This window comes from Fringilla coelebs (assembly GCF_963513975.1).
Source record: "Fringilla coelebs genome assembly, chromosome: 2".
Taxonomy (NCBI): domain Eukaryota; kingdom Metazoa; phylum Chordata; class Aves; order Passeriformes; family Fringillidae; genus Fringilla; species Fringilla coelebs.
Genome location: NC_140029.1, coordinates 22,024,986 through 22,052,756, shown reverse-complemented (window position 1 = coordinate 22,052,756; position 27,771 = coordinate 22,024,986). Strand labels below are relative to the sequence as shown.

The 27,771-nt window shown below is 35.1% G+C and overlaps 1 protein-coding gene across 1 annotated transcript in view; it reads left to right on the top strand.

Moving 5' to 3' along the window:
* The window catches only part of STS (steroid sulfatase), a gene marked incomplete at both ends in the record, with an annotated part of 105,829 nt that overhangs the window by 64,165 nt on the left and 13,893 nt on the right, over positions 1–27,771 (top strand). Inside the window, 3 exons of the mRNA XM_084200987.1 lie at positions 4,337–4,474; positions 13,211–13,370; positions 15,920–16,041. Coding sequence (XP_084057113.1) covers positions 4,337–4,474; positions 13,211–13,370; positions 15,920–16,041 — 420 coding nt within the window. The remainder of the gene's footprint in view (positions 1–4,336; positions 4,475–13,210; positions 13,371–15,919; positions 16,042–27,771) is intronic.

Here is a 27,771-nt window from a genome sequence, read left to right as displayed (position 1 = left end):
GAGCAGCAGTAGCAAATTCTAAACAGCAAATAAAAACAATAAAACCCCAACACAATCAAACTGCCACTTCTAGGCAGTGATGTGATGGCTTATTTTCCCAGGCTGATCTATTAGAATCTTTGTTCAATAATTGTCTCAATCTTGCTGTGAGTTTCTGGATACAAGAGAGGCATGTGAAAGTTAACTGGAGTTGGAAAATAGTGTTCCATTAATAGGAATTTCCTGTACTGTCAACTGTCTTTTCCTGAGACAGATCCTTAACCCTCCTTCTGAAACATGTTTTTTTCTTTGAATCTAGCAGACTGCTTTAAAGCTTTCGTCACAAGTAGAGGCTATTTTTTTCTAATGCCTAGATTACACAGAGGTATTCTATTTCTTCTAGCTTCTTATTCACAATTTCAGCAATACTCTAAATTATTTTGAATGAATACAAATAATATTTCTTTCCTATTGACTTTAAATGTCAGTACACTAATCTTAATAAAATGCATTTGTTCGTATGCTTGCTTGACTAAACACTTTCCCAGATCACTAACACGTTTGTAAACACATAATAGTTTTTCAGTGTTTGTACCCTGTTTACAAATGAATAGTCATTTTTTATAAACCCTATCTCTTCTTGTAGATGTGTAAAGTAGGAGCTTTACATGAGTCAAAACTTAGTAATTATGATCATCATTAGCAAGGCTGGTTCAGCTACCATTCAGGCTGTGCTGGAGAAGTTGAAAAGCAGCATGGCACTGTGTTTCCTTCCAAAGAACAGAGTCAATTGCTCTTCTCTCTTTCACATGGCTATCACTCCACTGAAATTGGCATTTTCACATTCAGAATGAAACAATTCTTTATAATTTTATGCAGCTTGAAGCAAGAATGGAGAGCAGAATACAGAGAGCACTCCTCAGTATATTTCAGAAGAAGCTTCATTTAAATTTTGGAACACTGATGTACTAATTAAAACAAGTAACATCTTAACACAGTCCTCAATCTGTTTTTTATCTTAAAAATACATAAATGGAAGAAAAATGTCCAATGATCTAACACCTTTGTCTGCTACAATGTTAGTCACCTACATTGCAGAATACATTCCTATAATGGCAGTGGTAGGAGTAGCTTGATCTGAAATTCTGGTTGCTAAATAGCTGCAGAAATTATGGAGCTCCATCAGCTAGATTGATTTGGATATTCAGAAATGTTGTCTTTCCAAATATGATCTGTTCAAATCAGAAGAAAATAACTGGTACCATGCACATAGATCAGTACAGCAGTTAATTTTTCAGAATGTGGCTTCCAAGCAAGGTATTTTAACTTAAACTCTTTCTTGTGTTAACAGGAGTCGCATCATTCAAATGCACTTAAATGTGTCTTATCTCCTGGTAGCACACACTTTGCTGTTTATTTACAGTTTTCATTCTAGTAGGTGCCAGTGTTCAAGATCAAAATAGAAATGGTTTGCTTGTGTGTGTTGTGGCTGCCATACTCTGACAATACTGGTTTTTGAATTACCACTATTAGTCCATCTGTACTGAAAAATGTTGCTGCTAAAATAAATTGTCATTTTAGCTTCATTAGTTAAACCTAATATAGGCAATCCTCTGTGTTTCAAAATCCTTTTGAAGGAAATGGATGTTTTACCATTGAGTTTAACAATGGATGAGAATTTCTATGTATTCTGTATGGCTGGGTTTTTTCTAAAATGGGACATGTTTGAGTGTCAGAATTTAACATTTTTTTCAGAGCAAGCCTAGTTACTCTACCTCATTAAAAAAATAATGTCTTACATTTAATTTAATATTAATTTTTAATTTTAAGTTTAAATATCTGTGATAGTGAGACAATTTTCATTGCTTCTCATATATTCCCAAATTAGTTGGGAAATCAAAGTGGTCATTATTGAATGATTGCCAATGCCTTTGATCACCAGAAATCATTTAATGTTATTTACTGAGTGCCATTCTCATTTTATTTTCATTTTGGTTTATATACAAGATTAATTTGAAAGTTCAATTTCATCATGAACATGATTGATGTATGTAAAAAAGATATTGTTGTGCACATCACTGCACATATATTTCTTTGCACAATACTATTTATTGTCATTGTATCATAAAACCATAGCTTGATGTAGCTTGGAAGGGAACTCTGAAGGTCATGTGACTGAATACCTACTTATAATTTACTAATTTATCTTTGTACTCTACGTTTTTATCATCATTGACGCATTTCCAAGAGATATTGTAATCACTTAGCAAGTACCTTCTCCAAGCAGTTTCAGAAGCCAATGGGAAATTGCCTCGTTTTTTTCTGGCACTAAGTCCATCCACCTCATGCAGCAAGCGCATGGCTTGTCAGAAGGATCTGCATGATTTTCCCTCAACCCACCAGCTTTAAAATGTCAGTCTTTGTAACAGATTTTCTCAGCTCTGTTGGGAAATTTCAACTCCTACGAGGCTTCAAAATTTACATAAACAAATTCTCCTACTCTTACATTTCTTCTTAGCTCCTACTTTACAAACAAGACCAACAGGTATCTACTTAAATTTAGCAGCTGATGTTCCTTTATTCTTGACCCAGTCATTTCAAAAATTAAGACAGTCAACCATTTTAAAATTATATAGCATTAAGAGGAAACTAGAAATAGTAGCAATAAAGTAAGGTAATTACTCCTTATCCAGAAAAAGAGCATAGCAACAGAAACAGTGATCTGAAAACCATTTAGAAGGCTCTGTATTTCTAAGTTCTTATCTCATCCTCTTTGACACAATAATTGGGTATCAGATGATGAATTAATTCTTAGTGGTCAGGTTAGTAAATCAAAATTAACATTCAAATTGGACCATTCTTGGATGCTTAAGTAAAAGAATAAAGATGAAATGGTTGTGAAGACAGAATTATCTTTATATGTTCTGAGATCCCTAGAGGACAGGTTCATTGTCAGGCTGATGTGAAGAATTATATTCTTAAGCTTTGGTCGTTTTCCGGGACCAATAATTTTAGATTCCTAATCAGTATAAAATTCACTGGAACAAGTTACAAAGAAAAGCTTCACTCTCATTCATACAGAAACACACTTTAAAGAATTCGGTCTAAATAGGTTTCAGTGTAATTTATATAACTGCAAGGCCCTCCACAGTGCCAGAGTAGTGTGAGGAACGTTTTGTGAAAATGAAACATGAGCCCATGGTGCCTAAGAGGTACAAGATATATTCCTGTGGATACTTCTTTTAAATGTGTGCACCTGGTTGTGTTTATTACCTTGCATATTTTGAGTTTAGTTGATGTTTTTCCATATGATGAGATATTAAGGGCTAATTTTTAAGTTTGATAATGAAACCACACATACTTTAAAGGTGCTACATGCAGTCTTACTTTTTTTTTTTTCTTACTCGCAGTGAGATTTTACCAGGCTGCCTCTATAGGTTGCTAGGCAGCAAGGTCTTACCCCAAAACTGCAAGATCTACTCTTCATGCTGAGACTTTTTCCTCAGTGTTACTAACTATTCTCAGTGGCTTGAATCTTCTTGCTAAGGGATTTCCATGATTGAGAGCAATTGCTTCCAAAAGTCACTTGCTCTCTGTGGATTAGCCCTTTTCTCGGATGTGCACAAATCCTCTCATACTGTACTTCAAGAAACCCTGCAGCAACTGAGCCATGGTCCTGATTGCTACAAGCTCTGTGTGGTTGTGCCCTACTATGTGCTGCATGTGCCAATTGCAGAGTATAAGAGAGTTTATGTGAAAAGTTGTCTCAAAAAGGCATGAGGACACAAATATTTATATGTGCCAAGGCTAATGAAAAAGTCATTGAAAGTCCCCAGCATCCAGAGGAGGGCAACAAGGCTGGTGAAGGGCTTGGAACACAAGCCCTGTGAAGAATGGCTGAGGGGGCTGGAGAGGTTTAGCCTGGAAAGCAGGAGACACAGTAGTGACCTCATCACTCTCTACAGCTCCCTGAAAGGTGGTTTTAGTCAGGTGGGGATTGGTCTCTTTTTCCAGGCACAAGGTGACAGAACAAGAGGAGACAGTCTTAAGCAGCGCCAGGGCAAGTTTAGGTTAGACATCAGAAAAAAGTTTTTCACTGAAAGAATGATTGGGCACTGGAATATTCTGGCCAGGGAGATGGTGGAATCGTGGTGGAATCACCATCCTTGGACGTGTTTTAAAAACAGACTGGACATGGTACTCAGTGCCATGGTTTAGTTAATGAGGAAGTGTTAGGTTAGGTCATAGGTTGGACTTGATGATCTCAAAGGTCTTTTCCAACATAGTTTGTTCTGTGATTCTTAAAGCTGTCCTTTGTTTCTTCTTTTTTTTTTGTTTGTTTGTTTTTTCCACCAAGGGCAAGTTCTGGATGTGCTGGAGAAGCATAATCTGAATGGCAAAACTCTTGTATACTTTACATCTGACCAAGGGGCTCATGTTGAAGAAATCTCCAGTGCTGGAGAAGTCCATGGAGGATTTAATGGCATATATAAAGGTGAATATTCTCTGATCTTGAAAAATGCAAGGAAAAGCATCTCCTTGGGTTTGCACCAAAACTGTAATGTACTATGTGGCCAAGGTCAAAATCTTTGATCTATTCGAAATTAAATAAAGTAAGAATGTTTGTTTTTATTCTTTTTAATGAAATTCAATGAGTCTTCTTGTTTATCTATGAGAGATTAATTTCTTTTCATTCTTTCACTAGGTAGAGGCTGTGTAATTTGTTTTCTACTCATATTTCAGGGGTCAAGATCAAAGAAAGCCAGCAATCTCATAGTAGTTGAGCCTGAAAGGCATCTCCCAAGCTCTGCAGTGCCAGCCCCTGCAGAGGAGGGTCAGTTATAGCACATTGCTCAGGATTGTATCCAGTCTAGTTATGAAAATCTCCAATGGTGGAAACTTCACAGCCTCCTTGGGCAACTTTCTCTACTATTTGATCACACTCACCATAAAAAATCCTTTTTCTTTTGTTTAAATGGAGCTTTCTGTGGTTTAGTTTGTGCCTATTGCCTCTTGTTCTGTCAGTGGCCCCCCACTGAAAAGAGTCTATCTCTGTCCTCTTTACTCAGATAAATCCATGTAATCCCTACAGATGGACAAGATCCTGGTAAGCATTTTCTTCCCCAGGATGAACATTTCTCTCAGCCTCTCCTCATGTATTAAATGCTCCAATTGCTTAATCATTCATCACCTTCATTCAAATTCCTTCCAGTATGCCCAAGTACCTTGTACTGGGGAGTTCTGCACTCGGACCCAGTGCTCCAGGTACGTGTCACAACTGCTGAGCAGAGAGCAGGACTGGCCAGAAGCATTCTTCCTAATGCTGCACAGAGTGATGTTGTCCTTCATTGCCAGAAGGGCACCTTGCTGTCTCATGTTCAGCTGGTTGCTTGTTAGAACCCTCCAGTCCCTCTCTGCAGAGCTGCTTTCCAGACAGTTACTCCCCAGCCTTTGCTTTGCTAGAGGTTGCTGCTGTGAAGAGTCAGGACTTGACATTTCCTTTGCTGAACTTAATGGCGTTCCTTTTGGCCCGTTTCTCCAAGCCTATCAAAGTCCCTTTGAAAGGTAACACAATCTTCCACTCTTGCCAGATTTATATCAACGGCAAAACTTCAGAAAGGAAAAAACTCAGGCATACAGAGCAAGTAATAACCATGCAGAGAGGTTTTCAAGCAAGAGGACCCCACAGTTTTTAGTCAGTAGGTATCTGTCTGAGAAATGACCTTTACATTTTAAGAGCTTCAAAGAAAATGCTACACATGAAAAACAGGGAATGCCAAAGTGATGAGGTCTGTCTATCAGATGGGTCCCCTTGGGCTAACACCAGAGTGAAATGTATCTTGAACGCTAGCACATAGGCCTTGCATAGTGATTTAAGTAATTAAGGAACCATATGGTTACATATCTGTAGCCGTAGGCACAGCCTGAGGTGTTTTAGAAGCTCTAAAAAATATTTGCCTTCTAGAGTGCCAGACATAAGGTACAGGATAAATTATAAGGAAGGAAAAAAATACACTTGGGAATATGTCTTCTTGAGGAACTTTGATTAAATGGGGTCTTTCTCTCAAGTCTTGCAAAATTTTGTATTCCTACTTACAGTGCAGAAAAAAAACTTGAAATAGATCTTACCTGGATTAAGAAAAAAATCTGATTGGTAGGTTCGGTTGGGTAGTAATGGGGCTTCATTTTTTAAAAAAAGGAAAAATTGTGTAGTTTGCAGTTAACACCTCTGCTGTGCTGACAAATGGGTTAGAAAATAATCACAATGTAAGAAACAAAATTACTATTTGATGAGAAGCATTCTTAATAAAATAAAAAGAAATTAAAAGACCCATGCAATTAGTTGAATATACTTTCAACATTTAAAAATACAATACATTCCACTCTCTCCATCTCAAAATCAGTCCTTAATTTAACAGGTATATTATGCATCATTTTCAAAAGGACTGAGGTAAAAATTATCAATTAATTACGTAACTAGCAATTTTCATACATAGGAATTTATTCATATTAAAAGCCATGTGCGATGAAAAGCGTTTGTACATATTTGTCAGAGTTAATGAGAAACGGACCCAAGATTAGCAATGTGCCTAAAAAAGCAGGGCAATCTTGATGCTTCTTGTGCTTATGTGTCCACACACCAGGATATTGCTTCCTTTGGTGTGTAGTTTAAAAACCTGTGAGACACACACATCCTTTCTCCCTCCCTGTCTCAGCTAGTCAATCTCCACTGCTTGTCTTTTTGTCTCTGAGTGCTCTATGAATGCAAACATGAATCAAGGCACTTAACCCTCTTGTCAGAGCTGGAGCAGTGTGCTCAGCTAATTGGTTCTGCCCTAAAATCAAAAGCTCTTAACCGATCTCTGCAATTCTAACTCACTAATTTCTCTTGATACCTAGCCAAATAAGCACCAATAATAAAATTTTAGAGGGGTTTGGATAGTTAAGCTAGTGCTGCAAAATGCAATGAAAAAAGGGGAAATTGCTGTTTGAAGGTTTTATTACTCTGGATCCTAACTACAGAACAGTCCACCATAAATTTGGATAGCTAGAAACCAGAGCTAACCAATTGCTGTCATACAGAGTCTGTTCTTTTTTCTGCAGTATTCCTTTTCAGAAGGCATTCTATAGTAATACTGAAGTGATGGATCAAGATCTCTTTCCAGTGGCCTTTTTCTGATGGTTGGTTATCAGGATCTGTGTGGTAAATAAAATCCCTAAGGTCCTAATCCTAGACAGTATGACCTTGGTTTAAGATGTGAATACTGACAATTTAGATTCTATGAAGATTCTTAACCTTAATTATATAAGTTTTTGTCATATAAAGATATATTCCCACTTTGAGTTTTTCTAAAATCTGAGCATAGCCTCTATCACTTATCCATGAGAGCACAGTGCTTTCATTTACTATTATGAAATGGGACAGTTGCAAATTTCATGGAAGTTTAAGTTTTCATCTTGAAGTTTAATAACATGCTTTCACTAATATAGCATAAAAGAGGGAAAATTTTAAATTTTCCATAGCTTAGATTAGATTTGTATACTTTTACTGTAGCTCTTGGCAGTGGCAAAATTCAAAAGATAATTGTTTCTTCCATCTCTCTTACGGATTTTTATTGAAGAATTTTTACTCATCCTTAATTTCTTGTTATTTTCCTGTGTGAGTTTCTTCCCTTTCAAAACTGAAGTAAATATGCTAAAATAGTAAGGGGCTTAACACAGTGTAGCATCAAGGTACCTTACTATTGTTTTTTGGGTATTTTTGCAAAGGGTCACAAGCTGTTTGTTTTCTCTTTTTGTTTCCTCTTTTTGTTTTCTAGTCGTATTTTGATTCATGAAAATCCTTTGTCTCCTAAGCCATGATTAATGTTCCAGTAATGAAAGATCTTTGTCAAAGATCTTTCTAAGGCTTATATCTAGATACAGATTCTAAAACAAAAAATAGTGGCTATTTTAGTAAGAATTTCTTCACAACTGAAGGCCTTCTTACCTGAACTCATGAAGTACTCCTGGGATTTGTACAAGACACTATTAGTATTTTAATTAAATTTAAAATAATAACAATTTAATTAATACATTAATATCAACAATTTTATATTGAAATATGGAAAGTAATAGGTGTAACTGAAGTATCTTCTTAAAAATTTCTATGTAATTTTTCCAGCTTTATTTTTTTCCAGTTCTGTAGTATTTGTCTGTTGAAAGTCAAACATTAGAACATTAAGGTATTGCTTGTATATATGATTTCCAGGATACCTGCACTGACTTCTTCTTAGGTGTTTTTCACTAGCTGCCTCACTGAAGCATGTCCATTTGATGTAGTCACCATAGCTTTCCTTTAGGAGCAGAAATAAGGTTAGATTTTCCAAATACTTTGGATTTCTACTTTCAAATAGGAGTAGAATAAATAAATGAAGAAAACATTATGTTCTTCTTTGGTACCCTGAGATTTTGAATCAAAATATTTTGTGGTAATTTCTATTTAGTTTCTTAGTGAGTAATTTCTGAATTAGGCTCAGTGTACTACAATATATATATATATATATATGCACATAATTTATGTCAGTAAAAAATGAAGGTAATAAAAACTTTTCTCTACACTTTTTCTCACTATAGTATTTCACTGGTACATATGCAGACACTACAAGTCCTCCCTTGCTATCACTTGTTGACATCTGTCCCACTTTGTCACATACTGGATTTTCTGTTCAATCTCCTTACATCTTACTGTCTTTTGGTTATGTACATTTTGCCTGTACCTCAGACCTGCATTAGAAATGTTTTTTCTTTGTACTTATGAAGCACTTAGCACACTACAGACCCTTGGCTACTGTCATGCTGCCAGAATGGGTCATAAGTGGGTGCAGAGTGGGTCTGTTGATAATGGAAGTGGAGCCAAACACTGATAAACTCAAACTGTGTGAACTACATACATTTTAAGTGCTTTGTGCCTTAGAAATAGGTATTATCATAGTTACTTTTAATATCCATAAAAAAGAATAATTAATGTCCCATAAGGACTTAGACCTTCATTTTTTTCTAAAATCTACTACAGATCTGTGAGACCAAAACAAGAAATGAATAACTATTTTTTTTTTTTATATACTGCAGTGATAAGTTAGTTCAGCAGGGTTTCTTGAGACTGTTAGTAAATTTTTTCCTTCCTGTAAGCCACAGAGAAATCAGGCTGACCATTACTTTTACCCCAGGAATCATGCTGTGGTATATCTAGTGATATTTGTTGGAGTTTGCTTTTGACTTGAAAGAAAGCAGTACTTCACTTTTTTTCAAATCTACTGTATTTTTATAGTCTCTCTGAAGTGATACAGATTTTTAAATATCAACCCATCTTGTAATTTTGACTGAAATAAAAATTATCCTCAGAGATAATTTTTTATGATTGGAGGAAATGTTAGATGAAAAATGTCCAAAAGAGCCATGTCTATTCCATTCACCTGTAGAAGAATAGCTCAGATTAACAAAAAAAAAAAAAAAAAAAAACAAAACAAAACCAGCACATGAAACAAGTGAAAAATCAGTAAGAGTAAACTTGTCATTGAAAATAAATTTTTGTTCAACCTTTTATAAAGTAAGCAACAGTAACGAGTCTTGACTGCCACTATTTGTGGCATTAAGTCCAGTATAAATGGGTAGAATAATTAATGCTGTGTTTATCTATCATTCAAGAGAATAAATTGTGTTTGGAAGAATATATGAAAGAAAGTATGGTATGGTTAGAATCCAAGTGACTTAAGAAAGTTGTTTCAAATAGTTTTCATCATTCTTCATTCCTAATGTTAATAGTGATGTACTGCAGAGTTCCCCTCTATATATCATCCTTTGTAAAAGCTCTACTGCCACAGTTAGGTAATAGCAGTCAATTTAAACCAGAGGGGGGAAAAAAAGATATATTCTTTTAGCTAAGATTTGAAATGAGGTCAAAATGGAAATTTGACATCATGTTGTGGATGACTGCAGAGAGTTATGTCTGTATTTTGCCTTCTCCTGCAGATTTTTCAGGAAAGGTGAATGTAGGCTATTGTTCAATATAACACTGAAAAGTGCAACTACTCAGAAAGCGTAGATGGCTAAGCAGGAAAATACAGCCTTGTGTGTTTTGTGCTGTTTTAAAAACATTTTAAAAGACTTTAAGAGAACAAAACTGACAAAAAGGTAGGTTGCCTAGATTTTGAAAGACATACAGGCTACTGGTTTCAGTCTTTTCTCTGTTTCAATGTTGTTAAGTCTAAGCAAAACACAAAATTAATGAGCCAAGTCCTTAAATATCAAGAGATTTTGTTTCAAAATAATGATATTTTCTGGATTTTTAAAAATTTTATTTTATTAGCCATTTAGATGTTTCCTACATGTTTCAAGCATCAGTAGTAAAACCTTGATTTTTTTTTTAAGGGAAAAAGAATGCAGATATCTTGAACAAAGTTTAACAGCTAGAGTTTAAAAGATGATAAATGTCCAGGGATTTGTAATCGTGTAATGGCATTAAGCACCTGCAGTCACTAAGCACAATTCTAATAAAAATGAACACCATGTAAGCAGAGATAATAGAAGACAGTCTTCTGCAATGACCTGTAATTCCTGCCCTGATTCCCTGTTATTCCCAGTCTCCAGGGATGTAAAAAAAAATTATGCTCCAATTAGCCTTTTGAAAGGAAAACAGCTGTCACTTCTTCAGAGACGTAAGTAAGGAGAAAGCCCTGCTGTGGAATGCATTTTGCTTTTTCCACCTTACAGCAGGGCATCAGAGTTTGTGTAGTGTTCCTTTGTACTTGGGCAATGCACAATTTTTCTTTCTTTTTCTGCTAATTCAAGAAAATTGTACTGTGAACCTAAGAGCTGTGAAAGTTACCCAATATCTAGGTTTTAAGAATTGCAACGTGTGAGAATCAGATTTACCACTTTGAAATTTCTCTGCCTTTAGAGTATACAGGAGACAACAGTGTAACAGGACATTATTTAAACATCCATCTAATCTCTTACTTGGTTCAGGCAGCCATACAGAAATAAAAGGAATATCATACCTAAAGCTACCTAAGGTATAGACCAACTCTTAGTGTTGTCTGTCTTTTGGTATCCTTCAGCCATATAGCTGCTGTCCTGTAAACACAGAATTAGGATCTGGCTCATGAACTAAATCACTACTAAAAGTATGTTCATTTGAGGATATCTGTAATTGTGTGGCCTTATGCTTGTTTTATTTGGATTAACTAACTCCCAATCAGCAGGATTGTCTATGCACCATAGCTCAAGTTATTAATCTTTCCTGCTGTGTAACACCTAATTCCCCCCAAACTTTGAAAAACATAATGGCAGTTGTACAGGGGCAGAGTCATCTTTTCTACAGAAGATGGACACAGCCTATGACATCTACACTGATCTTGACCCAACAACACTAGCAACTGATCAGCATACTTTTGGGTGAACACTATCTTCTGGTGACAGGTGTTCTACATCTCACCAATTAGCCCTTTATGAACTTAAATCTACATTCTCTTTAGAGTTGTGTTTTGTAAATTATATTTTACGAGAATGTAAACAAAAACAGGACATGCATCTCATTCTTGAGTAGGTAGCCACACACTTCATCATGAGAATGAAATCACATATAACTCAGTGATGACAGTAAACTTTTGAGAGTGTTCTAGATGACAGACAATCCAGTAGAGATCTGATCTTGACACCATTTTAAAAAAACAAACTTAAGCAAATATTGTTGCTTGACATAAGGCTGAATGTTAAAAAGTCTAACTTTACTGATATCAGAATATGTCCCTGACCATTCAATATTATGAGTTCTGATAAAGACCATGAAAAAAAATTAAGCAAAAATCTGATATAACAAAGAATCATTAGCTAATTATCCTTCAGTTACAAGAAAAGAAAAAGGTAAATTTATACAAAAAAAGAATTGTCTATCTTGAAGTTACTACTTACCTTTATAAACAGAGAAAATCCTGTAGAAAACCAGGTGGATTCTGAACCCCCTTTGCTGAAATGGAAAAAATCATCGAGAAGTCAGTAAAATAGACAGCATGTATAACAAGGCTTGGGGTCAATACCAAAGGTATTGACATCTGTGAGGTGTTTTGGGTGTTTAAGATGCTGAGAAAACAGAACTTTTGAAATACTTTCTTGTAATAATTTTTTTTTTTGGTTTTGTTTTGTTTTTTAACTTGAAAAAAGGAGATTACAGGTAAAAAATAGTCTTGTAGTAGTTTTGCCTGAAGCATGAATTGATATTTGGTTTATTTAATGGCAGAAGTCCAACCAATACCTTTCTGTTTTTCCAGAAATTTTAATTGTATAAAATAATCTCAGTTTGTTTCGAAATAACCCTGACTGTGTTTAACCATATCCAAAACCCATCTGCTTAATAGAGGTTTCTTTTTCAAGTGATATATTAATTTCAAAGGTCACCCCGAAGTGTTCTGCATAGTCACAACTGTGCAGGACATTGGTAATAGCATTTGTGATGCCTCTTCCTACAGAGCCATGTCAATTATTTATTTGGTAATGGTGAACATGCTGTCAGAGAATAAACCCATTGCCCTTCTGCAAAAGGTGTTGAGAGGACTCAGCAGTGATGGATCTTGTAGAAACAGTAAATGACTGCCAGTCACTGTTGAATGCAATCAGTTGATAGTGCGTTTGATGCAACTGTGTTGGTTTAGGACACAAAAAGTTCTTCACAGCACCCTGAAAGTTACCGTCACCGAAGTGAATTTATTTCTAATGCATTGAATTGGAGAATTCAGTAACATACTTAAATTAGTACTTTCTTCTATATAAAGTCATTAAGCACTAGTTGTAATAAAACGTCATGTACCTTCTCTGGGTTCATACCTCAGACATCTAAGTATAACTCTTATTTTATTTTTGGATTCCTGTTTTTTGGTTATAGGTTCACATATCTATGGGCTACACTATCTAGACCAGTTCCTGTGTGAAGATGTCAGTGACGTGCTCTTTAATCTCCACAACTACTTTTTTTTGATGTAATTTAAATGCACTTTATAAGCTCTGTCTAATACATATTAGTAAATTTACAGAGAGAAAGTACTACTGAAGGTAGAAAATTGAGAAAATTAAGAATAGGACAAATTTGTCTAACAGAAAGATAGCTAGCTAGAATATTTAATATTTGGAAATTGAATCTAATGGGCATTATCAAAAAAGAAATTGATTTCTCAGCAAACAAAACTAAACTTTTCAGGTGGAAAATCAACGAACTGGGAAGGAGGTATTCGTGTGCCAGGTCTGCTCCGTTGGCCTGGCGTGGTGCAGTCTGGTGCCTATATTGATGAGCCAACGAGTAACATGGATGTATTTCCTACCATAGTTAAACTTGCAGATGCACAGGTACCCTCTGACAGGTATGCTCTGTAGTCATCTCTGTTTTAGAGAAAGTGTCATGAGTGTTCTGTATAGTCTGGTGATATCTATTAAGATAACGAAAAAATGAAAATAAGAAACTAGGTTTTCTACTTGCAATATTATGTTGTCTCTTTTCATATTGACAGACTGATAATATTTTATAGAAATGTTGCATGTAAATACAGCTTAACTCACAGAATAAGTACCAAGTACCAAAAAGATAACAGAATACCATCAGATCAATGTACTGTCAAATACAACTTGGAATTACTTACTTAAAGCAAAGATGAATGTATCAAAAAAGGTTCTATTCTGCATAAGTGAATTTGGTGGAAAAAGAAACTTTAAGTGTAAATGACTTCATAAGCTTAGCTGTGACCTGCTTAATATCACAAAACACATCAAAATGCCAGCTACACTTTTCTCACAGTTTTATTTGGGATTTTTTGTTTTGTTTGGTTGTTTTTTTCTCTGTAACTAGTTAGTCAAAATAATCCCATACGGGGTTTTGCAGTCTGATATGAAAAGCCACTGGACTTCCACAATTCATAAGATGTTTTACTGACACTGCTACATCCCCAGGCTTTATCTTGTTTGTGAGATACACAAGGTGCCTCTGCCTAAATGCTGTTGCTCTCTAAATCCAGTAAGTGGAGAAACCTGTTGATACATGTATGCTCTGAACATATTGAGGACTCACAAACATCTTTCAAGCACAACACATCAAGAATCCACAGGGGAAGCCCACTGTAAGCAGAGTCACTGTGCTAATGATTATTCATTGAGTGTTTGAAGGAAATGGCAGGGCAGGACAAGTCTAACATGAAAAATTAGTCAGGTTGGTCCTGAGAGATGCTCTACAAGTAGTAATTCTGTCGAACCTCAGAAGTTCTGATTGTTCTTTATGTGGCAGATCTATTGCATTTTGTTTTCATATTGCTTGAGTGAATACTAAGTACCGATGTTTTCTTTGATCCCCTTTATAGAAATTCAAATATGGCTGTGTAATTTCCACTTGTAGGTTGCTCCACTGTGATTCTTCTGTGCTAGACTGATGCCATAACTACTGTTTCATCTTAGGTCATAGAATAGCTTGAAGGATTTTTGTTCCAGCAGCTGGGTTCTTATAGCTCCACTGAATTCTTCCTGAGAAATAGGAGAAAGTAATATAATTAATGTTCTGTCACTGTGAGAAAGCAGAGTGAAAATGAATGGAAGAGATGCTCCTAGTTAAAGAAGAGAAATTAATAATTGGAAAGAAAACTCTCATATATTCCTCTGTATCTAGCAGCTGTAGCAATGCTAGAGTACTGGAGACATTTTCCTGAGATCCCCATCATCAGGCTCTAGAACAGAAAGTGTTCAATAGACATGCATCTCTTAATGAGCAAGTTTGCAGGACAAGAGCCTGTCACTCAGGCAAGAGAACATGAAAAACCGAAAGTGGGAAAGACTCTGTTTAACAGACCCCCAAAGACAGGGATTCACCCAGATGGCAGTTATCAGACAAGATAGCTTTCAAAATTCCAGGAAGTTTTCCTGTCCATCCTTTGAGAAAAGTGCTACTCTGAATGGCTTTGTTGCATACATTTGCTGGCAAGAATTTGATCATCACATGCAAGCTAAAAAAGTAAACTTGGTACCTGTCTTGGAGAAGTTCCACCAATGTGAAAAAGCATTTTATGTAATGGTAATGAAATAATCATGTATGTAAAGGCAATGAAAATCAACATAGACCTTTTAAAACTTTTTATAAGTTTCAAAAAAATTCTATGGGATGTTACTCAAAATGCTTGAGAAAGAATTACTTGCTGATCTTTATATCAGCAAAAAGCAAATTCCAATAAGACTTATTGAAAAATTTGTAATTCCTACGAGGTCAAAAATGCAGACTGTGATTTCCCCCCAGCTAATGTCAGCAATTCAAAGGTTTAATATAGAGAAACAGCTAAAGTCTTGCTTATTTCATAACTCAGTTTTATGTAAATTGATTGACTCCTTCAAAGCATGATCAAATTGTCCAACAGCATTTAGAGAATTCATATATATTTATGTGTATGTGTGTGTGTGTGTGTATAGCTGATAAATGCATATTTTAACAGTTAATTTTCAAATTTGGAATTACCACTTCTGTCTTAAATTCTAGCATACATGATATACTGAACAGAGATATTGCCACTACTTCTGTGGATGCTAGCACAGAACATATTTTATCTAGTTTTAGGGTTACTTCGGCCAGACTGCTCCCAAAAACTTGAATGTGAAGGACTGTGTTGTAGCAATTTATTCACTTAAGTCTGTTCACTTTCTCAGAAGTGAAAAAAAGAGTTGAGGGAACTATTCATAATGGCAAAATGTAAAATTGTTTCCTTAGGTAATGTAAAGATCAAAGGGAAGAGCCCCTAAAGGTTTTTCTCCAAATTGACCAATTGGAGATAGCCATTCAGATTTGGGTTTTTTTAAGCAGCAGATGACCAGAATTATCATATCTTCTAGGAAAGTGAGGTTTGAGCTATTTTTCTGATTTTGAAATGCTTTTTTTACTCAGGATTATTGATGGACATGATCTGCTACCTTTACTTCAAGGAAAAGTTACTCAATCTAAGCACGAATTTCTCTTCCATTACTGCAATGCATATTTAAATGCAGTGCGCTGGCATCCAGAAAACAGTAAGTAAACTTGTCTGTTCACATTTTAAATATTTAATATAATTTTTATTGCAGCTTGAAAAGAACCAGGAGGAAGCCTTAGGCTATAGTAACAAAAAAATTGTTTAAAATATCTGGCCTTTTTCCATCTCTTTCACTTTTGTCTTTGCTGTAACATTCCTATTCACCATTTCACTGTTTGACATTATTTTCTTGTTATGTATCAGTGTTGGATATGAATGCAATACTGAGATCTATGGTGTCTGAAAACATTCTTTTTGTAAACCTTTGTGAGAGAGAGTCTGTGCAACAGAATGTAGTCAAGGTTGACTCTTACGTTGTCCTAAAAATGCACAGGTAATAGAATGGTTTGCTGAAAACCAGCAAAAGTATGATGTCAGTCTGGCCATTTTTGTTAGTCAGGTAGCAAAACGTAGAAGAATCTCTGAAGAGAAGAATCAAGGTCATAATTATCCAATAAGTGAATATAGTATTATAGAGTCCCTGTTCATGCTTTTTATGAATGGCATAATTCTACTTTGTAGGCCAAGGAAAAAAGCATTTCTCACTGATTTGCTCTTTTTTAACTAACAGCTCACTGTTTCTAGTAGCACCTTCCACATTAACCAAGGCATATTTCCCTTTCTATAAAAATCTCTGTGCTGAATGAAGTTAAACACACATTTTGTCCCATCTCAGTTGACGTTGAAAGTGATGACTTGTGTTACAGCTTCAAAATAATGATCGGAAATAAGCTTTGGCTTACAATTTGTTTAGTTTTTTTTAAATTTTATTTAAGTGTTATGGGAAAGGACTTGTTTAATAGTCAATATGCAAAATTAAAGAATTTGGAAACTCTGTCTTCTTGGTCATCTGTAGGCTGATTCTCTGCCTGTCTTGGACTTTAAACTAGGAAAAAGGAAAATATTACATATAATATTTATTTACCATTACTGTGCCTTTATGTCTTGCATTATAAATTATCGTAATGAAGAACCAAGTAATCAGATCTAGAACCATTTTGTATCTGCTGTTGCATGAAGTTGTTCTGCATCATGAGAGAAGTGGGCAGAGAAGCTGTTTTTCTCAAACATACACCTTTGCAAGATGATATAACCCTTGTCTGAGGAAAAGGTTATCTTTATTATTCACTGAAGGGGAATGTGATGGAAAATGAATATAAGTAACAGTGGGGGACTAGTCTACTGTATTTACTTGATGAGCAACAGTAATGCAGAGTGTGATTCATCCTTTCTCCAAGGCATTCAAATGATAAAGCCCACTCAGAACCTGGTGATAACATTTTCGTAACCATGGGCTGGCTTTTGTACAGAAGGTTGTTGCAGTTTAATTCCAGAGAGCAACTAAGATTGACAGAGCTACTCTGTGTCTCTTTTTGTGATAGGGAAGAGAACTGGAAGGGTAGAAGTGAGAAGACTCATTAGCTGGGATAAAGACATTTTAATAGATAAAGCAAAAGCCACATATGTCAGCTAAACAAAACAAGGAATTCATTCATTATTTCCCATTACCAGGCAGGTGTTCAGCCATCTCCAGGAAAGCTGGGCTCCATCACACATAGTGGTGTGGGAAAACAAATGTCTTCCCTGAATATCCTCCTTTCCTTCTTAGTTCTGCAGCTTTCTACGCTGAACATGATGTCATTTGGTCTAGGATATGCCTTGGGTCAATTGGGATCAGCTGCCCCAGCAGTGCTCCCACCAATGCTCCTTGTGCAGCCCCAGCCTACTCAGTGGTAGGGTGGGGGGAGAGGCAGAAGAGCCTTATCTGCTCAGTGATAAATAAAACATCCCTGTTTTCAGCACAAATGTGAAACACAGTCCTGTATTAGCTACTGTGAAGAAAATTGGCTCCATTCCAGACAAAATAAGTGCAAAGGGCTTTTGATATTCTGACTTGTCAGCTTACATTGTACTGAGAGTAGACAATGGCCAGGTATTCCTCTCTCTTTTCTTATGTACCAGTCCTCTGCGAGGGCTTCACACCATGTTCAGCATCTTCTGCACTTCTCTGGTAGTGGGCTGTAACCCAAATGTCCAACTAGACTGCTCATTCCTTCATTAAACATGTAATTTCTATTAATTTCTAAGATGCATTTTTTGAAGAACAAAGTGACAACAGCTTAGAGGAGAAAGCTTACAACAGTTAGGGAAAATGTGATGTATGTATTTATTGATTAAGGTACAAGGTAATGGTACATATACTGTGTATATGCACTTATTAATGTATCTATCTTGAGATTTCTTACTATATTTATTTCCTGGGAAGTCTCAATTTGCATATCAGTGACAGCTTGCCTATTCCACTATTTTTTCTAGATGCTCAAAGCATAGTATTAGCTTTGATCCTCAGGAAATCCTCAGCTAAATTCTGCTTAACTATTCGGTCCCTTTTTAATTCAATCACTCCACAGTTCCCTTAGTAACTCCATCTTTGTCACTATTAGATTTTCACTGTGCTTCACTCCAGACTCCCTTCTTATTGGTTTTATTTTTGACTCTTACATGTGAAACTGGCAAATGTAGTGTACATTAAATTTTTGGTAGTTGCACATCTTTCCCTTGCTTGCAAGATTCTAGTCTGACTTTAGCAGGCATGTTTCTCACATCATTCAGGGAAGGTCAGAAACTTCAGAGTGAACAATTACCATTTTGCATTTATGCATTTAGAGGCTAAGAGTTCCTCATAACCAAATCAATACACATCTTCATTAAGTTATATTAGTTAGGTCAGTTATTGCATTCATAATGTACTTTCCCCTTGATCAGTCCTTTGAAGGAGCTTTTAGAGGATGTGTGCTATGCAATGATCTTCTCAAAAAAGTCTGCAGAATTTAAACCTTGTGCTTTCTAGCAAGTTGTGAGGAAAAAAATCTCTTGGGGTTTTTTCTCTTTGTTTTTCTCAGCCACAGAAATAAGCTACCACCATTTTTTCTTCATGTCTCGCATTTTACCTCATGCTAGAAAATAATGCACATAATTCTTCACATTCTGAGTTTTTAAAAAATGAATGAAGTATCAGGCAATTTTCTTTTGCTCTCACAGACTTGTGCATGCTGATACTTCACAGAATCACAGAGTTACAAAATAAACTGAGTTGGAAGGGACCCGCATCCTTCCACTCAATGGAAGGATCATTGAGTCCAACTTGCTGTAATTGCCTTGGAAGCAGCCAAGATATAAGACATATAGTCCTAGTCCTTGAAGGGTGATTTACTGTTATTTTGAAAGCTTATAAATATTTGTAATTTATTATATATGTCAAAAATACAGAGAGAAAGACATGTAAAAAAGTAAAGTGATTTCCCATCATCAATATTTTTTCTGCACAGCTTCCTGGTATACCACAGAAGTACCAATATATGAAAACAACACCTTTAGAAAAAAGCACTACATTTTCTTTCTTCCTAGTAGGGTGTAATCACCGTGTTTTTTTAAGGATTGAGTATTTTTTTTTAACCATTAAGCATTTATATTGAAAATAAAACAGATGTAGGATCTGCCTTTGCTTTCTTGAGCTGAGCTGCCCAAAATTTTGTGTTGCTTTCTGTGATGTATGCCACATGATGCTTTGGCCTGTTTTAAGTCAGATCACATGTTCTTCTGCTTGAGCAAGTTGACCAGTACTTTTTTATTTGCTAACTTTATAATGTAGCATAACTGAGAACTAAAAAACTACCAAGAGCACTGTCTCCAGAATATTACTAGTATATGAATCAGTACTACTAAAAATGCATTGCTATGACAACTTAATTATAAGGGGGAGATTAATCAGATACACAGCAAATCTATAGTTGAATGAAACTTCATCTTTCAGGTTACACTGTTTGTGTGCAAAATTTTGATTTGATAAGGAGAAAATATATTGTAATGCTGTGTAATAAATATTGAGAAATATAATGCAATGCAGTCTGCATTATAAAGAAATAATGATCTTCACAGTATTTTCATACTACTGATAAAAATATACTAATGTTTCTGATAAATGCTAGAGTGACTTTACTAGCAGCACTTCACTGTTTCTATTTCAAAATGGATTTAGCTATTCAGTGGAATATGTCATTCAGTAAACAAAAGACAAGGAGATTTTCTATGGGAAGTTCACTTGAAGCAGACTACACTGCAATGCCAAACTAGCTTATTGTGCAAATATAATGAGTTTTAAAGACAGAAGAAATTCACTGAAAAGCTTTATATAGAAATTTCCCACTTTGCTTCAATTAACAAACAAGATATATTTCAATTAGGGTTTATATTGACTTCCTTGAATGTTGTGAAACCTCAATTACTGAAATTATTTCAGTGAAATTCACCAATGAGGGATTCTGTCTGTAGTATCACAGAATTCAAAACTATTCTGATTCCTGGCTGTTGCAATATTCTCCAGCATCCAACAGTATTTCATGAGACATATTTTGTTCTATGGCTAGGGGTATAGGCCATTTCTAGTCATGAATTTTGCCTTTTTATCCATTTTCAGCCGTAAAAATTGAAGGTGAAAAACAAATAAAAAGTAAATGAGAGAGAACTATTTTAGTTTGCAGTTTTCAGAATGAATATATAGAATAAATTTACCAGAATAGTGGTTTGGGTTTTTTAAGAGGTTCCTCCAGATTTAGTTTGACTAAAGACATTGGAGGCATAGTAAAGGGAGGATAAAGCATAACAAATCTGCTCAGAAGGGTGATTTTGTAACAACTTCTGGTCTGGATAAGCACAACCTTTCTTGTGAACTTGAGTTAAAATGGACCTGGTTTTGAAGAAATTAGACATGAGGAATACCATCTACTTTTCCTTACCTCCCCAAAGCTCAATATTATTCATGCCTTAAAGGGTAGTAAGGGTTACCTTATAAATTAAGGGGGCTTGCATTATTTATGGTGCCATTCTTAGCTCAATTTTTTTGTCGTATCACATTCAGTGTTAATAGTTAAAACCTGTAAAATGAATTCATATGCTTAAAACGCTGGCTTGTGAGCACATTATACTCAGAGGAAAAACAAAGGAGTTGGAGTTTAGACAAGTAACAGAAACTGGAAAAGTTCTACAAAGCTCTGGAACCATCTCGAAATGTTTTCTTTGCAGTCAAGTTCTCAGTGTGTGGGTAGGTGAATCTAGTGGTTGTCTCTAGCAAACAGAAATGCCTTAATGTGTATATAAGGAAAATTTTGGAGTGTTATGTGGTGCCAAAACACTTGTTTGAAAATGCCTGTCCTTCCTTGTTTGTTTCTCTTAGTGCAGAAATATAATTATGCAGACATCCACAAAGTAAATGAACACTTCTCTTCGCTCTGAACAAGAAAGTATTAGGTTTTTTCCTAAGTACTTGATATTTTAAAGATATGTCTTAATATTGCTTCCACTTTCTGAATATAAACAAGAAATTTCAAATTATGCATTCTCTAAAGCCTCATAAGCTTCTTCTTTATTGCTTTCTTAGTAATAACAGAGGAAATTTTTCAGTGAGTTCTTTACTATAGGGTGAACAAATGCTACAGCAGCTTCATTTGTAAGATGTGGGATGTGCTTGTCATACACAGAAGATCCATTGGCAGAACCCATACCATGGCCTAAATTCTTCCTCTTCTTTTTGCTTGCTTCTCTGAGGAGCTTTTTCCATTTATGGTTTATTTGCCTTCTCTGTGAGGAACGAAGGACCTAAAAGATGTTGCTACAGATTTGTAAAGACTCACATTGACCCTGAGAATCCCAACAGTTACTCTCATTGCTTAAAAGTACAAAGGAAGGTAAATTCAATAGAAACTTGATCCAGAAATTTCTTCTTTTGCACAACATCTTCAAAGGAAAGATACTACCATGTGACTTCCACTGCTGTCAAGGAAACATTTTGTTTCCTTACAAAAAAACATCTTTTTTTATCAAATCCTTTATCACACCAACCTTGTATCTTTTCTCAGAAAATAACAGATGAGAAAGGATAAAACAGAAAGAATAAATATTTAAAGGAGTAAAACTTTCCTATTGTCACAAAAATTCTAGATTTCTAGCTAGAAAGAATAGACTTTTTCTTTAGTTGTAGTAAAATTGTTGCAGGAACATTTTTGTCTTAGAGGGCTGTTCCCTCAGTGAAGGACCATGGTAAATGTCCTTTGACAGTGGCATTATGCACATAGATTTTCAGTGATCATATCAGAATGCTTTTTCATCATATAAAAATAGAAACTGTAACATACTGGTCTATTGAATTCAAAATATCTTGACCTAAATTAGTAATGTTTTTAGTGAACACTAAAAGAAGTTGACAGGTTTCTGTGATCATATAATGGCAAAGGCATTTAAAGCAGATAATTCAGTGCTATTTAGACTTCAGCTTTAATGGTTTGCTGTCAAATATTTTGTCATGCACTTGTGACACGTACAAAAGATAAATTTTAACGGATTTTTTCTGTATACTCCACAGCTAACACTTAAATAGAAAAAGGTATCTTGAGTTAGAGCAACTGATATATTTTTATTTATTTATAAATTTAGCAGTAGTCAAAACAACAACCACATAAAAGACTAGGTAAAAATGCTCTCCAACTTTCAAAAATTAATTTCAGCATTCCAAGTAATGTTAGAAGTGAGTCTTTAACAATATCTGGAGCATTACACTTCCAAAAATATCTTTAGCTCAGTGTTGGATTTGAGCCTGCAGCATTTTGCATGTTACACTCAGAACATAGCGCTGATTCATCCTAATTTTAAAGTCGGATTCAAATGGCATATGTTGTCTTAGGCAATGCTCTTCAAGGGAAGTAGTTAATGCATGCACAACCCACGTGGAGTATTCTGTGTGCCACAGCCTCTAACCTCGTATTGTTACTCTTAGAAAATAAAGCAAACCATATGTTTATTAGAGAAATTCCCTGGAAACTTGACTGTCAATAGAGAGGTGACTTCTCAGTACGGCATAAAAAGACCCTGCCATGAAAGGCAGAAGAAATAAACGTAGAAGAAAACAGTAAATGTTTGCAGGCTAGGTGCACTTGGGCACTATGGTGGAGGCCAGTGTGCAATCTGTGGATGATGTGCACTCTGTACCACGTAATTGCTTCTAAATTTAAGTTCTGATCAGTACTTTGGACAGAAAACACAAGCAGAATTACTCAGTAATCAGTGAAACTGTTCTCAGCCTGAGAAAAGCTCACATCTCAGTACAAAGAGTGGTCTTTTTGTTGCTTTCAGACCATTTTATGTGGTCTCAAAGTATTAGAGGGTATGTCACACATTGAATTTTTCAAGTATCTTTTCTTAAGGCATTTAGTTTCCTAAAACTAAAAGTAAGGAGGGAAAAAACCCACAGCAAAACACCAAACAGATTTCTATAGCTTGTTACTTGTTGTGTCATCCTTACTACAGACATTTTGCAGTGGATTTCTATGAAAGCTTTTTGAAACTGAAAGAGACTACATTTTATTTGTAGTTTTTTATCATAGTTCTTTCAATGACCTCCTAGTAGAAAAGCAAATTAGGTGAAATAGTATAGAATAGGTTCCTGCAAATTGTGACATTTTTCACATTTATTCAAAATTTTAACCCCAAATTTCTTGAAAATAATTCTTCAAATGCAGTTCACTTGTATTCAGGAGAATTTTATGGTCTCGTGATTGTAGGACTCTAAGGTGAACATTTCTGAGACTCTACTCAGTCCTCTTCAAGATTGACATTTTAAAGCAAAATAGGTTTCTAGCATTCACAGTACAAGGAGGAAGTTAGAAATCATGTCTCACTCACAACATTAAAAGTCAACAAGACTATAAAACCTCAATAAAGATAATGAAAATTTAGTACTTAGAATTAGCACTAATGCAATAAAGAAAGGGTGACCCTTTTAGTATTAAGAAATATTAGTCATCCTTAAGATAATTTTGTCCTTACCAAGTGTGTGCTAATTTTTCATGTACAGCCTGTTACCTGTCTGTTGAACATTAATTTTTAAATGGTATTATATCACAGAAGCAAGATTCTCAATCATCTCGCTTGCTGAGTGAGTAGAATCTTCAAGACTCCATGGAGTCTTAAAGAATAACTTAATTATATTATAATATAATATATAAATATATTATATTACAAAAATATTGAAGAATATTATTATATTCTTCAATGCCATAGACTATTTACTGTCTTTTATTTAGTCTGAAAGTCTTTTCTTTCTGTATGATCCTATTTGGTGACAAATAGAGACTGAATCTCAGTCCTAAAATCTTATAGTTACCTTCATTAATTCATATCCTTGACAGCAAAACTACTTAGCCACAAAGCTTTACAGTGTGGACTCAAAACCAATGTCTTGATTGCTGTGTTGTTGGTAATTCCACTTTGAATTCTCTAACTCTTTACAGAATTGAAATTTTGGAAGGTTTTAGTTGATTCACATGGGTTTGGTTTTTTGTTTTTTGTTTTTACTTGGTGGTGGTGGTTTTTGGTTGGTTTTTTGATTGGTTGGTTGGTTGGTTGGTTGGTAGGTTTTTTAAGAAAGTTCCCCTCCCATTCCTATCCAATGCCAAGCTCCAAACACTTTATTATCTTCCAAAAGCCAACATTGTTAATTAATCACTTGGTGAAGTTGCTATAACAGTACCATGATACATAAACATAAAGCTAATTAGAGAGAAGTAATAACAAAGTATAAATGGTTTAATGAAGATTTTGACTTTAGCAGTATGAAAGTATAAGACTGAAATATTAGACAAGAAAGTGTGAGTAAATAAATCTATATGAGTGAAAAGAATTATTTCTCTGAAAATGTTGTCTCAAAACTCTGGAATTTCTTTTGGATGTTCTTTTAGAGCATTCTAGGATGCTCTGGGAAACATTAAAATTAGGATTCATTAGTTCTTCATGACCATAGTGTCTTAGAACTGCAAATCCTCTAGTTCCATCAGGGTCTGAACTTTATCCCGCAGCTGCTCATGGAGGCACTTTCATGCACTTTCTCTGCTTCTTCAGCTCCCAAATTATCCCAGTCTAGCAAATGGGATTTTGTTGCAACTACATTGCTGTTTGCCATTGATCAGCTGTTACCTTTCTGTCTCAGACATTGTTGTTTAATGGAAAAATTCAATTCCTGCCTACTGTAAGTAGACTGTGAGTTTTAAGGCATTGATATAAAAATTGATATAAAAATGGATACAGCTGTGCTGTAGGATATCCCTCTCTGTTTTATGCAGCATATCTAAATTAGAAGCTAAAACAATTCTTTTATCTATATATATATCTACATCAGGCGCTCTATATGAGATCATAGTTTTAGTATCTGATATCTCAAAGCCTAATACTCAAACATAATTATGATTAATAAATATTCTATAAAAGTTTAAGATTTTGACTTACACCCATAGAGGATGACCCTGATAGCTCTATAATACTGAATGGTGGATTGCTTGTAGTATTTTTAGTTGACAGTGGTTTTTTGACTCTGAAAAACAATGTAATTGTTACTAAAACCAATTTTCAGCTGTAGCCAGAGGCTCTAAGACCACATACCTTTATGATTAAGAAACAACTGGAGCTTTTGAACATTCAGGTCACTTTTCAAAAAGGAACTTACAAGAAATCCAGAGATTAAATAAAATGTATCATTTTTTCCAGACAAAATCAGTTTCATCAGTGAGGACTATTTGTATGTATGCTGTGAAGGTAGGAAGGACAAATACGTTTCACAAGTGCAGATGATTTGAATTATGCTGTGAGAGGGAAGTTTTGACTTAAATTTGGAAATTTCCTAAACATATGGAAGCTTTTATGCTAACAGAGCTGATCAGAATAAGAAGACCAAAGGTAGAATCAAGAAAATAAGGGAGAGAGAAAAATGTAGCTATTACGTCATGCTGAAACTGAGGTTTTTTCAAAACAAATACAGAGACATGTAAAATTTTTTTTTGAGTTCTGTTTGCAATGGTCAGTATTAAACTTTGAAGGAAAACTTTAGAACTTCATACAATATTTTATTTTTCATTCTCTAATTTTATGTTTTGAGAAAGGAAAATATTAGTAATCTGATGCATTCTTTAGTGGCAGAAAATACATTATGTGACTTTAAATAGGGATTATAGTAAAATTAAATTCATTTAAAAAATTAATTATGATGCTTGAAATATTTGAATTTTTCAAAATTAGCAAAAAATTCCAGCTTTTTTACAACTATATTCTGTTGCATATTATACTTTGACAGTTTTCAGGTTTTTCCTGAAAATCTTGCAAAGTTCATTAGTGAGCTCATCTTAGTACAAGAGTAAGTACTGAACACAAATGTCTCAGTTCAGTTTCACGGTCAATGGAAACATAATCAGTCTGTGGGTAGAAGAGCAACTGGGAATTGCAGAATATTGTACAAGAATACAGGTTGTTTCCTCATATGCTTCAGTTCATTCAGCTCTGCTCTAGTGGAGCTGTTGGGTCATTTAAAGGTTCTGGTGATTTCAAGAATGCTGAGCAGCACCAAACACCAGGATACCAGGACTGTGTTGTGGCAACAGAAGGCTGGCTTAGAAAATGCTGCTGTATTTAGAGAGAGGCTGTAATAATCACGAAAAAGGTGCAGAGAAATGCTTTAACTGGGTTTGGGAACATGGTACTAAATAGATAATACAAAGCCTGCTGATAATTATCAAATGCTTCATTTTCCCCCCCTTTTATATTGCCAAAATATTTGAGGTCTCCAGATTGAAAGTGTTTAATATCTACCAGTGGTTTTAAATGGTGATGACATACTGATTTTTGAAAAAAATTAGCCAAGCCAAGCCAAACCAAAGCAATAACCCTGAACTAAGATCTGAGAAGTATATTTGAATGTTTAGCAACCAGCAGGTGGAACTAAAAAAAGTAAATGTGCCACTTGTACTTCAGAAAATATTTTTTGAGTACATATCTTTCAAAGCATTTAATCCATGAGAAGTGTTTGCATTTGGAAGACAGAAAATATGGAAAAATCAACCTTACTTTCTTTAACACAGCTTAAATGTGAAAAAGTTACAGATTTTTATCTCTTAATCAAGAAAATGAAGTATAAATTATTAGAATGTTTTAAAGTATTACTCCATTAGTGGGTATTTTTCAAACTAAGATGTTGGCAAGTGATTACAAGGACAATATCTACATGTCAAGATTGATAAATCTGTGTTATTGCTGTGGCATGGAGAAGTCAGAAACAGGTTTCTACCCCATTAACATGTGAACCTTAAGAGCTTGGCTGAGCCTGCCAATGCAATCTCTGCCTGGACATACAAGAACAGTTCCTATGACAATTATATTTGGTCTTTTATAACTAATTTCGGGCAATTTGTTCTCTTTGCAGACCAAATTGACCTCAGATATGGTTTTTTTTGCCATGCTGCATTGTTAGAGTTTGCATTTCAGTTGCTACATAATTGAAAAAGCTGTGTGAGGACACATTGTGTCTCAGGGATGTAGAGAAGCTTTAGGAAGGCTAAAACTGTCTGCATTCTTGGACATCTGTACAGCTGTATAATATTTCCAAATATGGGTATCTTACTCCTCCTGTAAATTTTGATCTGCTCTTGCAGAGCTAGTTGTGGAAGCAGATGACCTTTTTTATCCTTAACATTTTGGTCTTTTTACAGGTTTGATAGGTTAGTAGTGATCCAAAGTTCAGAAGTTAAAACTAGACAGATCTATGAGATTCAGCAGGACAGGCAAAGCTTTCAAAGTGAGGGTGAAGATCTGGATGACAGGTAAATTGTTTAGCAGGTCCATCTGCCTGGCCTGA